This window comes from Peromyscus leucopus, chromosome 8b (genome assembly GCF_004664715.2).
Source record: "Peromyscus leucopus breed LL Stock chromosome 8b, UCI_PerLeu_2.1, whole genome shotgun sequence".
In the NCBI taxonomy this organism is placed as follows: domain Eukaryota; kingdom Metazoa; phylum Chordata; class Mammalia; order Rodentia; family Cricetidae; genus Peromyscus; species Peromyscus leucopus.
This window is the reverse complement of record NC_051086.1, coordinates 90,854,628-90,871,157: the sequence shown is the minus strand read 5'-3', so window position 1 is coordinate 90,871,157 and position 16,530 is coordinate 90,854,628. Positions and strand designations below refer to the sequence as shown.

At 49.1% G+C, this 16,530-nt stretch overlaps 1 protein-coding gene and 1 non-coding gene across 4 annotated transcripts; both read left to right on the top strand.

Annotated features, from left to right (window-relative positions):
* The first annotated feature begins 374 nt into the window (after window positions 1-374).
* On the top strand, window positions 375-565 carry LOC114702290. The gene has a single exon (XR_003735954.1). It is a non-coding gene; the product is annotated as a U2 spliceosomal RNA (small nuclear RNA).
* An 832-nt stretch (window positions 566-1,397) lies between these two features.
* Window positions 1,398-16,530, top strand: LOC114702205 (RAD52 motif-containing protein 1-like). 3 transcript variants are annotated; one of them, XM_037200859.1, is made up of 7 exons: window positions 1,398-1,625; window positions 1,861-2,040; window positions 6,888-7,010; window positions 7,436-7,595; window positions 9,042-9,140; window positions 14,806-15,042; window positions 15,082-16,530. In XM_037200859.1, exons 1-6 carry the CDS (start codon window positions 1,530-1,532, stop codon window positions 15,000-15,002), a joined length of 855 nt encoding a protein of 284 aa, XP_037056754.1. In that variant the 5' UTR covers window positions 1,398-1,529; the 3' UTR covers window positions 15,003-15,042; window positions 15,082-16,530. The 3 variants fall into 3 exon arrangements, with proteins under 3 accessions (XP_037056754.1, XP_037056753.1, XP_028738380.1); XM_028882547.2 differs by lacking the exon at window positions 15,082-16,530 and adding an exon at window positions 11,341-11,426 and having other exon boundaries at window positions 1,405-1,625; window positions 14,806-14,985; XM_037200858.1 differs by having other exon boundaries at window positions 1,399-1,625; window positions 14,806-16,530.

Here is a 16,530-nt window from a genome sequence, read left to right as displayed (position 1 = left end):
ATATAAAGTGAGTGAGGCAGAAATGGGAGGGGGAGGGAGAAAGAGAGAATGAGTGCGTCTTGTAATAGGTACTGTCAATTCTGTGTCTGAAATGTCGCAAAGAAACTGGCAGCTCAGAGACTGAATACGCATTGGGCGGGGCATGCAAATGAGGAGGTGGCCGCGACTCCCAGGAACTCTGGGAGCGAAAAGAGCAACAAAAATATCCTCGGCCCACGCTGGATCTCGCAGGGTTTCCCTGGAGTGGCGGTCGTGGTCAGGGCAGGGCAGGAGAGTCGGTGTCGGGCGCGTGCCTGTGGTCGCGTGTGTATTTGCGACCGTGATGTAAGGTGTGTGCGCACGTGAGTGTCCCGGGCGGTCGTGAGGGGTGAGTTATCGCTTCTCGGCCTTTTGGCTAAGATCAAGTGTAGTATCTGTTCTTATCAGTTTAATATCTGATACGTCCTCTATCCGAGGACAATATATTAAATGGATTTTTGGAAGTAGGAGTTGGAATAGGAGCTTGCTCCGTCCACTCCACGCATCGACCTGGTATTGCAGTACCTCCAGGAACGGTGCACCCCCTTGGGGGATCTCTCACCCTGGTTTAAAGAAAAGTCCAACTCACCTTTTGACTCATTGCTTAAGTCGTTTGCTTTCTTTTAAAACTCAGCTTTCCTTTTTCTGGTTTACTTCTCTATGTAGCTCCCTTTGTGGAGTTTGCTTTGCATGCCACCATGTCGCCTTTGAGAAGTCTCCCCGCTGACTCAAATGCTGGGATTAGAGGCGTGGACCACTACCTAGCTCCATATATATATTAGTTTAAACTGTTTTGGTCGGTTTTGCCAAGAGATGTCTTGACTTTTAGTAGTTATAGCTATTCAGGTTATCTCTAATTTGGTATCCATGCATGTAAGAAGAACTAGAGATTCGAGTTTTAAAGATGTCCATATCTCAGTAGGATGTGTCTGAATATAGGCAGTTATTACGTAGTAGGACTAAAGGTATTGAAATAAACTATTTTTTTAATTCTTTTTTCTTTTTCTTATAAGATTTATTTATTATGTATACAATGTTCTGTCTGCACATATCCCTGCAGGCCAGAAGAGAGCACCAGATCTCATCTCTTCTAAAGGTCGTGAGTTCAATTCCCAGCAACCACATGGTGGCTCACAACCATCTGTAATGAGATCTGGTGCCCTTATCTGTATACATAATAAATAAATCTTTTTTTTTTAAAAAAGCTCTGTCAGAAAAGACTCTAAGCTGGGCGTGTTGGCACATGCTTGTGCCATGGTTGGCACATAAGGTTGTGAGCCACCATGTGGTTACTGGGAATTGAACTCACGGCCTTTAGAAGAGCAAGCAGTGCTCTTAACCTCTGAGCCATCTCTCCAGCTCTGAAATAAATTTTAAATACCTGTTCTGTGTTAAGTTTTAGGGAAGTCGTGGGAGTCTGGTCTCCGCCCCTTTCTCATTGGCACCGCCCCTTGTGTGCGATTTCCCTCCGAGTTCGCGGTAGTTTCTTGCGCAGGCGCAGTGGCTTTACCATGGCGGAATTGATTTCTTTCGTGGTTCCCACCCAGAGTGACAAAGTTTTGCTGGTGTGGGAGCTGAGCGCTGGTCCCCCAGCCGAGGCCTTAAGAGTGAGGGGCTGCGCGGAGGGGCGAGGAAAGGGAGGGGTAGGGAGAGACCCGGAGGCAGGAAGCAGGGGCCCGGGGCCCGCGCTGAGGGAGGAGCCGGGGGTCGGTGAGCCAACAGGTCCCCGAGCCACCAGTCTCCCCAGGGCAGGTCCCTATTCGTGCAGGGAGGAGTGCTCCGGGTGGAGAGGGGGGACTCGTGGGAACTGGGGTCGGCGCTCACGTCGTGCGCCCCCCGCAGCATTCTCTGTCTGCAGCGTTCTCCCAGTTTGGCCTTCTGTATTCAGTCCGAGTCTTCCCGAACGCCGCGGTGGCCCGCCCCGGCTTCTACGCCATCATCAAGTTTTACTCGTCAAGGGACGCGCAGAGAGCCCAAAGGGCCTGCGACGGGAAGCCTCTCTTTCAGACTTCGCCAGTGAAGGTGGGTGCCGATGCAGGAGCTGGGGGGAAGTTCCCAGTGCATCCGTGAGCTAGCGTTTGTGCGGTCCTCTGGTTCACACGGTGCTTCCAGGGGCATTTCCACTGAGGCTCTGGCTCCAGGCATTCCTAGATGAAGAAACTCAAACTTGGGATGGCTGGTGATAAAAAGGTTCATCATGATAGTCGCTGCTCAAAGCCAGGTGTACCGATGAAATCCCACGTCCTTCTGTTGCCTTAAAATTTAAGAAATATTCATAAACGTTTTATATTTTACTTGGACTTAAAATACTGTGAGTTTGATAAACTGTTGTGACATAACGGATGCTTTATTGCCATCATTCTCAAAAGGCCTATCCAGAAGTCCCCTCAGGTCCCAGAAGGTGGGCAGAGCATCTTTTAATACATTGTAGACTCCATTCCATATTAACAGCAAACCCATTGACTTGCCCAGAGCCACGGGACAACATCTCACTATGTTTTCATTTCCACCACTTTAAAGAACCATTTCAGTTTCTGATTGGCTACTGGATCTGCCCACTTGCTGCTGACCCCAGTCTATTCTTGTCCCTGGTGCTTTCCTCCTCCACTGAACCTTGATTGAATCTGAGAACTCTAGCCCGTAGTGACCCCAAGCATACAATCTCTACATCTGTACACTGTTCAGGACCACCTTCTCTCCTAGATCATCCACTTCCAAGTACTGAAGTGATTGTTAGTCAGCCTTTAATTATTGAACTTTGTATGTTTTTAACCTGTCACCATGTCTCAGTCATAAATACTGTATGTGGTACGGGGAAAATTGCTAAGCGGTGAGCTTCCCGTGCTCTGGCACAATGAGACCGTTTTGATAGAGTGTTGAAGGAAATCTGGAGAGATGGCTCAGTCGTTAAGAGCCCTGCCTGCTCTTTCAGAGGACCCAAGTTCAATTCCCCACACCCACATGATGGCTCACAGTCACTTCCAGTAACTACAGTTCCAAAGGATCCCATATCCCTTCTGGCCTGGGCACCAGGCATGCATGTGACTCACAGGAATATGTGCAGGTAAAACACACACACACACTTTACAAAATTCAATATTTAAAAAAACAACAACAATTCAAGGAGCGGGGTGTGAGTGAAAGGCTAGCCAAGTGAATGAATTCCAGGACAACACAGAGAAACCCTGTCTCAAAGACCAAAAACCAAACCAAACCAAAAAAAAAAGAAAAAAAAAAAAATTCAAGGTACTGTTGAGGGTGAGAATAGTCACGTTAGTTTATTTACATATTTGCTTGTTGGGCACACATATGTTCTATGTGTTGTTTATACGATCAAGGAAAGGCCTAAGGCACCTTGAGAAGTACCACCCCCCCGACACACCTTTGGCATTGTCTCAATTAGGGTTATTAGTACTATGAAGAAACACCATGACCAAAAGCAAGTTGGGGAGAAAGGACTTATTTGGATTACACTTCCATGCCACTGTTTCACCACTGAAGGAAGTCAAGGCAGAACTCAAGCAGGAGCTGATGCAGAGGCCATGGAGGGGTGCTGCTTACTGGCTTGCTCAGCCTGCTTTCTTGTAGAGTCCAGGACCACCAGCCACCCACAGTGACCTGGGCCCTCGCCCATCAATCACTAATTAGGGAAATGCTTCACAGCGGAACCTTATGGAGGCATTTTTCTCAACTGAGGTTTCCTCCTTTCAGATGATTCTAGCTAGTGTCAAGTTGACATAAAACCAGCCAGTACATACCAAAAAGAAAAAAAAAAAAAAAAACAAGCTGGCTTAATCCCAGCACTCGGGAGGCAGAGCCAGGCGGATCTCTGTGAGTTCGAGGCCAGCCTGGACCACCAAGTGAGTTCCAGGAAAGGCATAAAGCTACACAGAGAAACCCTGTCCCGAAAAAAACAAACAAACAAAAAAAAAAACCTCTTTACCTACTGCTCTGCCTCCTCTACCCCCTTTTTTCTTCTCTAAAACAACTCTTGTAGCCCAGCCTGGCCTCCAACCTCATATTTAGTTAGAGATGATGTTCATTAACCTCCTAACGAATTTTTTTGTTTGTCTTGAGACAGGGTTTCTCTACATATCACTATCTGGAACTCATTATGTAGGCCAGGCTGGTCTTGTATTCAGAGATCCCCCTCCTCTGCCTCCCAAGTGGAAGCAAAGATGTTTTTTGCCATACCCAGTGACATCCTAATTTTTTTTAAAAAAATTTATTTATTATGTGTACAGAGTTCAGTTTGCATGTATCCCTGCAGGCCAGAAGAGGGAGCCAGATCTTTTTTTTTTTTTTTTACAATACTATTCAGTTCTACATAATAGCCACAGATTCCCTTGTTCTCTCCCTTCCTGCCCCCTCCCCTTCCCCCCAGCCCACCCCCCATTCCCACCTTCTCCAGATCAAGGTCTCCCCCGAGGACTGGGATCGACCTGATAGACCCAGTCCAGGCAGGTCCAGTCCCCTCCTCCCAGATTGAGCCAAGCGTCCCTGCATATGTCCCAGGTTTCAAACAGCTAACTCATGCAATGATCCCAGGACCTGGTACCAATGCCTCCCAAACAGATCAAGCCAATCAACTGTCTCACCTATTCAGAGGGCCTGTTCTAGTTGGGGGCCCCTCAGCCTTTGGTTCATAGTTCATGTGTTTCCATTTGTTTGGCTATTTGTCCCTGTGCTTTATCCAACCTTGGTTTCAACAATTCTCGCTCATATAAACCCTCCTCTTTCTCACTAATTAGACTCCCAGCGCTCCACCCGGGGCCTAGCCGTGGATGTCTGCATCCAGATTCCTCAGTCCTTGGATGGGGTTTTGGGCCCAACTATCAGGGTGTTTGGCCATCCCATCACCAGAGTAGGTCAGTCCTGGCTGTCTCTCGACCATTGCCAGCAGTCTTTTATGGGGGTATCTTTGTGGATTTCTGTGGGCCTCTTTTTTTTTTTTTTTTTTTTTAGCTGAGGATCAAACCTAGGGCCTTGCGCTTGCTAGGCAAGCGCTCTACCACTGAGCTAAATCCCCAAACCCCCAATTCTTTTATTTTTATTTTTTTGTTTCATTTGGTTTGGTTTGGTTTTTCAAGACAGGGTTTCTCTTATGTGACTTTGGAGCCTGTCCTGGAACTCCCTCTGTAGACAAGGCTGGCCTCGAACTCACAGAGACACACCTGCCTCTGCCTCCCGAGTGCTGGGATAAAGGTAACCACCAGAGATGTGTTCTTAAAATAGGCCTACTACCCCTTCATCCATGTGTCGTTAGCCAGGCTTACAGTCCTGAGTCCCATCCTGTCCCTCAAGGCGTCTTCAGTCTGTTCAGGGAACGGTCAGTTACCGCTCAGCAGCCAAACTGTCGCACAACCGGGCAGATTATGCTTTGCAAATGGTTTCTTTATACTCTCTTTATCCTGGGTCATCTCCCCCTCCTCTCCCCAATCCCCCATCCCCCTGCCTCCCTCCCTGCCTAAGCCTTTCCACCCACAGTACTCCCCTCCCCTTTCATTTCCTTTACCTTCTGCTCTGCCACCCCTCATCCTCTCCTTTAAGGTAACCCTTCCTCCCCTTCCCTTCCTTGTGCCCTCATTTGCAAAGGAACTTTAGGTGTGTGTGTGTGTGTGTGTGTGTGTGTGTGTGTGTGTGTGTGTGTATTTAAGTTCTGTATATATATGTGTGTCTGTGGGTGTGTGTGTGTGCACAAGTGAATGCTGGTGCCCAGGGAGAAAAAGATGTCAGACCCCCTGGAGCTGGAGTTACTTAGCCATGTGACTTGAATGCCGAGAACTGAACATAGTCCTCTCCAAGAGCAGTCGCCACCTCAAGCTCCAGGGAGCTTTGAAAGTAGTGGCCGAGAAAGAACATAATCCATAGGTAATCAATACATTGACTTTATTTGTATTGTTCAAATTTTTTGAATACACAAAACTTTCTAATAATGGAGACTTCTAAGATGGAGTTAGTGGAGTACGAAATACACAGTAATTGTGTCAAGTATGCAAGGCTAACACCTGGAGGACCTGTCAGTAAAGCTTGTCAGATAAGCTTGACATGTGATTGTTCTGGTGAAACTCGTGTGTGTGTGTGTGTGTGTGTGTGTGTGTGTGTGTGTGTGTGTGTGTGTATGTGTGTGTGTGTATGTAAGGTCTCACTATGTAGCTCTGGCTACCCTGGAACTCTATGTAGACCAAGCTGGCCTGGAACTCAGATCTGCTGGCCTCTGCCTCTTGAGTGCTGAGATTAAAAATGTACACTGTTGGCCTGATGGCGTACACCTTTAATCCCAGCACTCAGGAGGCAGAGACAAGGGAATCTCTGAGTTCCAGGCTAGCCTGGTCTACAGAATGAGTCTAGTTTACTCAGAGAAATGCTGTCTCAAAAGAGGGTAAAAAAAAAAAACAAACCCACACACCACGGTGCCCAGGCCTGTATTATCACTTGTGTGGAGTTACTGACTTGGAGCTGGGTGAGTGTAAGGTTCATCTCTGTCTTCTGGGGTCATAGTCTCAAGCAGGAGCTACTGGATGGGAACAGTGTCTTGGCAAACTCACAACCCTTGACTCTTTCTTCGGGGCCTCCTTGGTTATTTTCTCTAACCCCTTATACTGTAGGCTAACACTCCACCAACTGAGCTCCAGCCCCGCCCCCAGGGCAACCTGCCACTTAACCAGGGATCCTAACAATGATGGCGGACAGCACTGAGGCTTAGATGGACAGATAGCATGTGTGTGGGGCTCACTCTGACGCAGGACTTAGGACCTCCTTCTGACCCCCTGATCTTCACTGTCCCTTACGGACTTGGAATTGATTGACCTCGTGTCTCCAAAGTAGAACCTGGCAGGCTGTGATATTTGTGGGTCTCCTGACTGCAGGTTCGTCTCAGCACTAGACATAAGGCCCTGCGACATCAGGCCTTTGCCCTAAACAGTTCACGGTGTCAGGAACTGGCAAATTTCTACTTTGGCTTCAATGGATGGTCAAAAAGGATCCTCAAGGTATGGCTTGTTCATTTTTCGACTAACCACACTCTCTCCTTCCACATTAGAATCCTAGACTTTGGGGAGGATTGAACAGGGCTTCCGGGAGGACATGTCAGGCAGGGGCCAGCTATGGCGGGATTAGGTGGATGTGTCTGAGAGTTAGGAAAAACTCGTCCCAGTTCACTGGCCGATGAAGTCCATAGTTTCTCAGTGTGTTCGCTAAGACTTGGTTGCCTAGAGCAGCATTCCTTTGCAAATCTTCCTTGCTTTTGAAGCTCTAGGGTGCTCCAGCTGTTAGCGGGGATCTGGGGTTTAGTTTTGTATGTTTCTCCGTTGAAGTCTTAGGCAAGCTGGGGATGGGGCTGAGTGGTGCAGAGCTTGCCTAGCAGGGTGAAACCTCAGGGCTGATTCTCTGAGGACTCGAATCCCACCCTTCCCAGCTGCAGGAGCTCCCTGGAGCGGAGGACGAGGCCATTGCGGGGCCCGGGCGGAAGCAGAGCCTCAAGTTCTTCTGTGCTGTGGAGGTGGTGCTGCCGGCCTATGGATGCAGGAGCCCTGGAGTCGGCATCGCTGACGAGCCTCTGCACCAGCTGGAAGAAGGTCTGTCCTCGGCGCAGGGAGGGCTGCAAGAGTGGATATATCGTGTCTCCGTCTGTCTGTCTGTCTTTTCTTCCTTCTCTTCGCTCTCTGTCAGCTACTAGCCAGGCCCTTCCACCACTGAACTACTGAAGTCCTAAGGCAGAATTTTTATGCCTTATAATATAGATTTTCACTGAAGCACGTGCCTGCCAAAACCTTTACATTTACAATAGAGCTGCCCTCCTGCCCAGAGGCTCAGGAGAGGCAGGACATCCTGTGTCTCTAGTTTTTGGTTAAGGACTTGCTTTGTGTTGAGATAATTGGTCAGAATCCTTTGTCTTCAGTTATCAGCAAGATCCTGCCGTAGGACGGGAGAAACAGCTCAGCACATAGGAGCACATACCGCCCTTGCAAAGGCCCTGCATCCTGTTCCCAGCACCCACTCCAGTGGGATCTCACGCCTCTCCTCGGGCACCTACACTAGTGTACACAGAGAAAGCCACATGCAGACGTGGACATGCCATTTATCGTTATCTAAACATTGCATAAACCCTTGTATAGACACTTAATCCTTTGATAATGGAATGGCTTGAACAGACAAAAAGGCCAATGTGAAAAGGTACTCTAATTGATTTTAAGTTATTTTTCTAGACTCCGTGGCCCTCAGCATGAGGAGTCCAAGTCAGATGTAAGGAGTTAGTGGGGGGCGTGGAGTAGGCTCCTGAGGCTGCTGGATAGATGACACCCATCCTCAGGACCGTCACCTGACCTTGTTCCATCACCTGACCTTGCTCAGTGTGAGTCCAGCCCTGAGCTGCAGCAGGCAGAGTCTGCGGGGAGACCTGTCAGTTTGGAATTGGCCAGTGATAGGAGCTTTGTACCTGTGCCTCAGTTGGATCCCGTAGTTATTACATAAGGAATTTCAGAATACACTGGGCCTGTGAGATAATGGGCCCTGTCATTATGTACCTTCAACAGACCCATTCAGCCAGCTCCTTGTGCTACATCCCTTTAGTTGCTCAAATAATGATCTGAGACTGAATCATAAATGTATTTTCTTTTTAAACAAAGAATAATTGCTATCCATACAAGTATTTACTTATTTTTTACTTTGTGTGTATGGTGTATTTGTGTGTAGTGTATGCAAACATGTGTGCACACAAAGTGTGTGGGCCTGCGTGTGTGTAAGCCTAGAAGCCAGAAGAGGGTGTCTGGTGTACGCTTCTCTTTATTCATTTGAGGCTAGGTCTCTTCCCTGAACCTGGAGCTTGTCTGTCGTTTTGGCCGGCTAGAATATAACAGCCCTGTCTCTGCCCGACTCACTGTGGGATTGCAGACCTGCACAGGGGCGTGCCCAGCTGTTACACGGGCACTGTGTCCAAACATTGGTCCTCCTGCGTCTGCAGCAAAAGCCTCTCGTCAGCCCCCATTCAGGTATTGGAAATCTGTTTGCTTGCTTGCCTCCAGGACAGCCATCATTTCTCATGAAGAGGAAGACCGCTCAGAAGCTCGCGATCCAGAGCGCCTTGTCAGACGCCTTCCAGAAGCTGGCCATCGTGGTTTTAGGTGAGCCTTTCTTGATTATCCTGAGTGCTTGAAACTCAGCGAGCCGGAAGGTCATTTTAAAACATAAATAGTATGAAAATACTAATATCTGGAACATTCCGAATTCTGCTTTCATTCACGGAACTCTGCTATGGCAGTGGCCTCAGATTTGTCCCTTGTCAGGTTTATGAGAAAACTGACAACAGATACTCTTGCTCTTGGATCTGGATGTCAAAGGGCTAGCCTCATCACTGCAGGCAAACCTATTGCTGGCCTGGGTCTGGATGTCAAAGGGCTAGCCTCATCACTGCAGGCAAACCTTCTGCTGGCCTGGGTCTGGATGTCAAAGGGCTAGCCTCATCACTGCAGGCCAACCTGGTGCTGACCTGGCACTAGTAGGGTTTTTGAGCTTTGGACATCTGGGCTTGCACACTGGTTTCCTGTCCACAGCTAGAGTGACCTGTAGACATTACAGTTACGAAGCTGCTTGCTCTCTTATTTGCAAAACAGGCTGGAGGTTCTCCCTCCCTCACAGGGACATCGAAAGAGTCAATGGAAGGACGAGAGAGAAAATGTGTGGGCTCTGCTTACATGAGAAGCCGGAATCTGTTAATTATCACTGTTTCCTTCTCTCTCTCTCTTTTTTTCTTTTTTGGTTTTTTGAGACGGTTTCTCTGTGTATCTTTAGAGCCTGTCCTGGATCTTACTCTGTAGACCAGGCTGGCCTCGAACTCACAGAGATACGCCTGGCTGAGACCTGTCTTAAATAGGAAATCTTCGGCTTGTTTTCACTTGTGATGTTTGCATATGGGGTGGGTGCAGTCAGGGAATCATCAGCTGCTTTCTTGTGAGTGTTGATCGTGGCCGTGATGTTGGCATTGGCATCGTGGTCCCCTAAAGGTTGACAGTGGTGTGACCTTTTGGGGCTTAGCAACAAGTCTCCAAAAGGATCGCTCTCCTGTTTCATAACCCTGAAGGCTTAGCAACTGAGATACCCCAACTCATGGAGGCTTTTCTGTGCATGTAAGAGGTGGATCCAGTTGGCCTCAGCCTTCCGACCTGGCCAGCCATCTTGTCAAAGTATGACCCCCCTGCCGCCGCCCCCACCCCCACCCCACCCCCCGTGGTCTTCAGCTAGGAGAGCCAGCAGCTGTCGGCTCTGAGTGGCCACCTTTAAGAACCGGGCTAAATACCTAAGTTCTCTCTGTCTCTCTCCTCTGCTGTGGCATTCCTTCTGTAAACTCAGAAACCCTTAGAGCAGAGCCTTTGTGTGTGGCTTGATGTGAGGAATGCTGGGTTATGTACGTAAGAGGACAGGGCCTACCAGTGGGAGGCTGCAACTGTGAGACATTTCTCGTATCTTGTGGAAGCTCATTTCTTGAGGAGTAGATAATTGCCCCTTGCTCCTAATCCGGTGTCCTCTATGCCAGGCCTGAATTCACTTTGTCTGCCACCTATGCCTCAGGCTTCAGCCATTTGAACCTTTTTTATTTCCAATTTCTTGTTATGCCCTAGTCCTGTATCTAAAATACCAAAGTTGTTTGAACTAACATGCTTGATACCTCATTTTTTTTTAAAGATTTATTTATTTATTATGTATACAGAAGAGGGTGCCAGATCTCATTACAGATGGTTGTGAGCCACCATGTGGGTGCTGGGAATTGAACTCAGGACCTCTGGAAGAGCAGTCGGTGCTCTTAACCTCTGAGCCATCTCTCTAGCCCCTCATTTTTTTTTTTTTAATGTGCATTGGTGTTTTGCCATGGATGTCACGTTCCCAGGAATTGGAATTACAGACAGTCATGAGCTGAATTGGAATTACAGACAGTCATGAGCTGCCATGTGGGTGCTGGGAATTGAACCTGGATCCTCTGGAAGAGCAGTCAGTGCTCTTAACCACTGAGCCCTCTCTCCAGCCCCTCCCCCCCTTTTTTTTTGAGAGAGTCTCTATGTAGCCCTGGCTGTCCCGGATCTCATCATGTAGACCAGGCTGGCCCAGAACTCTCAGAGATCCGCCTGCCTGGGCACCACCATTCCTGGCCCTGCTCATACATTCTTTAATCAGATGGTTCTGCTGATTACTGCAGCGTGGGATGCGACATTTCTAGAGACATGCTCTCCTTTAGCCTTTAGAGACTGTAAGCCTTCGTCAGGTGTGACTGTTGGACTGTGTTGACAAGTTTGAGAACAAGAAAAACTCTGAACCGATCCTCACTTTCAGAAAGTGGCAAGGTCGCGGTGGAGTACATTCCCAGTGAAGAGTCCATAGATGCCGAAAGTGAGGAAGAGTTACAGAGTTTAATCCAGGTACGTGGAAAACCTAAACCGAGGTTTCCGTAGCTGGGGTAGCCAAGCCCGAAGCAGCCAGCGTGCAGCATCCTCAAGGAAGTGTGGACTTGAAGCCTGTTGAAGTACAGACGATTTGGGGGCCTTTCCCTGAACTCCTAGCTCTGGTCTCTTCCCCCTTGTGTGGAGTTTGACGAGAACTGAGGTCCCTGACAGCATGACTGTGACTGTGGCCCCCAGATAGTTGGGAGGTCCCTGAGCAGTGATCATTTCAGAACTTCTTCCATGAGTCCCAAGAGCACATGGAACAGGGCAGGTCTCTGATGTGCTACCACCAGGGAAACCGTCTCTCTCTAAATAACTGTGTTATTTAAACCCCTACATTTCCCTTCTCTCTAGCAGAAGAACTTCCTATAAGTTTTTTTGCCAAAGACCTTCTTATAAATCAGTTATATAAAAGGTCTTAATCAGAGAATAAGTTGCCAAAGTCACTTCAAGAAAACGGTCACTATTACATAGAAGATGTATTGAAAGCAGTAGTGGCCGAAATGTGTTCTGCCTCGTGGGGATATCATTTGGGGGTTTTGGTTACTTACTGCACCCAGAACCTTGAGGTGATTTGCTTTGAGCAGGTAGAGTGGTCGCTGTCTCAAAAAGTAAAGTTCTCCATGGAAAGCAATGGTTTAGTTCAGCTTCAACAGGGATCTCCTGGGTAAATGTTTCGCCATGGCTCTGTTCACCGCAGAGAGGTTGGGGTGGGCTGCCCCGAAGTGAGGACAGTGGCCTTGGGCAGTGGTGTCCATTTATTCTTTTACTTTTTACCAAGTGTGCCAGAGAGAGAGACAGAGAGACAGAGAGAGAGAGAGAGGGAGGGAGGGAGTCAGTTACCACAATGCAGGTAAAGTTACCTGAAGCTGGTGTCTTGAGTCTGCAGACCCTTGGCTGGTAAAGGAATATAATTGGCAGTTGGGCAAATAGGATCTTCCTTCTGTAGCCAGAAGAAGATGTCTTCGTAAGAGGCATTCTACACATCAGGAGGGAAGGTCCCAAGGTTCAGCTGTGGTTTCTTTGGCTCCATCCTCGTTAGTTACCCTGCCTAAGAAGGAGACACAGCTACCAAGACATAGCTGCAGTTTGGTTTGGGTTTTTGTTTTTCGAGACAGGGTTTCTCTGTGTAGTTTTGGTGCCTGTCCTGGATCTCACTCTGTAGCCCAGGCTGGCCTCGAACTCACAGAGATCCGCCTGCCTCTGCCTCCCGAGTGCTGGGATTAAAGGCGTGCGCCACTATGCCCAACGGTGTTGTTTTGGTTTTTTGTTTTTTGAGGCAGGGTCTTAAGTAGCCCAGGCTGGCCCTGAACTTTGATTCTCATTCTTCCCCCTCCAGAATGTTGTTGGCCTTCCAATTATGTACTGCCAAACCTGGTTTAGTGTGGTGGTGTGAATGAGAATGGCCCCCATAGGCTCATATATTTGCATGCTTAGTCCCAGTTGGTGAGTTGTTTAAGGATTAGGAGGTGTGGCTTGTTGGAGGAGGTGTGGCTTGTTGGAGGAGGTGTGGCCTTGTTGGAGAAGGTGTGGCTTGTTGGAGGAGGTGTGGCTTGTTGGAGGAGGTGTGGCCTTGTTGGAGAAGGTATGGCTTGTTGGAGGAGGTGTGGCTTGTTGGAGGAGGTGTGGCCTTGGAGAAGGTGTGGTATTGTTGGAGGTGTGGCTTGCTGGAGGAGGTGTGGCTTGTTGGAGGAGGTGTGTCACTACAGTGGGCTTGGAAGTTGAAAAGCTCGCGTGTCAGGTCCAGTGTCTCTCTCTGCCTGCTTCTCGTGGATCAGAATGTAGCTCTCAGCTACTTCCCCAGCACCATGCCTGCCTTGTGTACCACCACGCCCCCCACCATGACGATAATGAATAACCCTCTGAAACTAAGCAAGCTCCCAATTACATGCTTTATTTTTAAAAATTGCCTTGGTAGCCGGGCGGTGGTGGTGCATGCTTTTAATCCCAGCACTTGGGAGGCAGAGGCAGTCGGATCTCTGAGTTCGAGGTCTGGTCTACAGAGTGAGTTCCAGGACAGCCAGGGCAATACAGAAAAACCCTGTCTTGAAGAATCAAAGAGTTGCCTTGGTGTCTCTTCACAGCGTAGAACAGTGACTGAGACACAGGGCAAGCACACTTTTAAAGAAGCTCTACCCCAGTGACATTTATCACACTTTCAACAAGTCCAGCTTTCGTCCTGTGTGGTGACACACACCCTTAATTCCAATGCTCAGGAGGCAGAGGCAGGCAGATCTCTGTGAGTTCAAGGCCAGCCTGGTCTACAGAGTGAGTTCCAAGCAAGCCAGAACTACACAGTGAGACACTGCCTCAAAACCAAGTCCACCCTGGCGGTGTGGCCCACACCTTTAATCCCAGCACTCGAGAGGCAGAGCCAGGTGGATCTCTGTGAGTTCGAGGCCAGCCTGGGCTACAGAGCGAGTTCCAGGACAGGCACCAAAACAACACAGAAACTCTGTCTCAAAAAAAAAAAACAACTAAGTCCAGCTCTCTGTGAGTGTGAGACGGAGCAGTCAGCACTGGATTCTGAAATCTGACTGCAACAGTAGATTATTCACCGATAGAGAGGAACTGTTAGAAATAATTCCATTTTAAAACCACCACTGCGTGCCCAGCTGTGCCAGGACACTGGTATGTTTGGTTATGTATGTATGAGTGCAGATGTCCTAGGAAGCCAGAGCTAGAGTAACAAGTGGTTGTGAGTCACACATGTGGGTCCTGGAAACCGAACTCAGGACCTCTGGAAGAACAGTACTTAATCTTAACTGCTGAGCCTTCTCTCCAGCCCCAAGATGAAGGCTCTTCTTGCAAATCATAATATACATTGTTTTTTTTTGTTTGTTTGTTTGTTTTTTGTTTTTCGAGGAAGGGTTTCTCTGTGTAGCTTTGCGCCTTTCCTGGAACTCGCTTGGTAGCCCAGGTTGGCCTCGAACTCACAGAGATCCGCCTGGCTCTGCCTCCCGAGTGCTGGGATTAAAGGCGTGCGCCACCACCGCCCGGCACAAATCATAATATACATTGTAAAAGCGGCTCCGAAGGAAGTCAGCTAGGCATCTTCTCTGTGTTGGTGTGTGAATCTCTGAAGTGGTAGCCATGCCTGTGAGTCAGTGTGGGATGCGGATGCTTTCCCGGGCCGTTGGAAAGGCTCCCCACTTTGATACAAAGCTTCTGGCTAAATGACCCACCCCCAAATCCCTCTGCAGAAGTGGAGGAGTGGTCACAGATTCTATCCTGGCTCAGCCCAAGCAGTGGTGAGTTGGGAACCATGGTACCGGATGGTGAGTGGCTGAGGGATAGCAACCCTGGAGTAACCGCTGTGTGCTCTCCCACCGCCCTTGTGGCCTTCATCCTGCAGGTCAGCTCCTTTCCTTGGAATCAGCCCGGCCAAAGGGAGGAGGAGTGCCTCTCCGATCTCAGCTTGGAAGAGGAAGAACCCGAGCCGTAAGAACTGCACTAGCCCTGTGGCAGGCGAGGCCCTGCCATCTCACTCTCCTGGGAACTTCTACATTTCTGATCCGTGGGCTGCTGGCGTCCCTCAACACCCACGTGTGAGGCCCAAGTCTTGCCCAGCGCCTCGGAAGAGATCTAAGAGGCTGGAGCCCTGTCACTGGGATGGGAAGAGGTCTAAGAGGCTGGCTGCTGCCTTTGCCTCAGGAATGTCCCTGGGATGGGAAGAGGTTCCCTGTGCAGAATGGCACTGGGCCCAGAGGAATAAAGGTCGCCTAACAAAGGTGTCCAGTTGTGTTAGTGGGTGGTTTGGGTCCCCGGCGTCAGGAGCGTCACTAAGGTTTAGTTCCACAGTGAGGCTGTCTTTGAAGGGACGGTCTGACCCAATTTTCCTGGGGCCCGGGTAGTTCTCCCAGATCCTTGAGGACAACCGACCCCTGGTTTTTGTATTGCTTTGGAATTGCCCCTGTAGCCTACAGCCCAGACAGCACCTGGCCGTTTTGTTTTTTATTCAGTGTGTGTGTGTGTGTGTGTGTGTGTGTGTGTGAACCAGAGTTGGCTCTCTCCTTTGGCCACTTGGCCTTTTGAGTATCTGGGGTCCACCACCCCCTCATCGGTGTTTACCCCACGACAGGAGTTCACAACAGTTTGCTTTTGTTCCAGGATACCAGTGTCTCTTGGCAGATATACCCTGAATCAGATCAGTTGTCTGTTCCACCCCAGAATGTGCCCTGCTAGCTGACTCGAATCCCAAGGCTCCCAAAGGTGGTTCCGGTGCTAGGGGGGATCAGAACAGGGCTCTGCTGAAAGAATTGGTGTCGGCTCAGGACCCCCAAGACCAAGTTCTCAGGACAAAGGAGATTTATCTGCCCCAGAGGGACAAAGAACAGGGAATAAGAGACAAAGACAGGAGACAGAGGATGAAGGGGAAGGGAATGGGGGTGGGGTGGGGAAGGACTGCCTCCAGATAGAAAGAAGACAGATGTGGCTCATAGGCAAATGGTGGTTTATAAAGGGAAAGGGGGAAACCTTGTATTAGATTGAGGTGTTTAATTTTAATTGGGCATGTTAATTAGATGTGCCACAGGGGGCTTTTGATTGCTGGATTTCAATACTTTGATAGCTGGACCTTGCTACCAAGGTTGTTGGCCTCAGAAGGAGCACGTGGCCAAATAAGGGAACAGACCTTGGTGACTAGCTTTAGGGCTGTAATCTAATGTTTTTTAGCAAGGCAGAGGGAATGGGGAAGAAGGGCAAGGCCTGCCAGAGCCGCATATTTGAGTGGGTTTTTTAGATCCTAGTTAGCAGCAGAAACTCCATTTTGTCCCAGTCTGCCCTGAGCTGCTACCCACAATTTCCTGAGGCCAGACGGCAGCCCTCGGAGCCCCTCAGACACGTGTAAACCACGACCGTTCCAACCCCTTCTGATTGGCTGAAAGTGTGTCACCTGGAGAGTCCCCGACCGCTTCTCCCTGCATAGGTTATGATTGGATGGGACTCCAGAGCTGTCTCTTTGTGGTTTTCCCCTTTAAAACTGGCTGCTGCCCCTGCCTCAGAAATGCAGGTGGAGCCCAAACCCTGTTGCCTCCCTGACACCAGTTTTTTAAAATAAATTTTGGCTTGCTTGAACCCA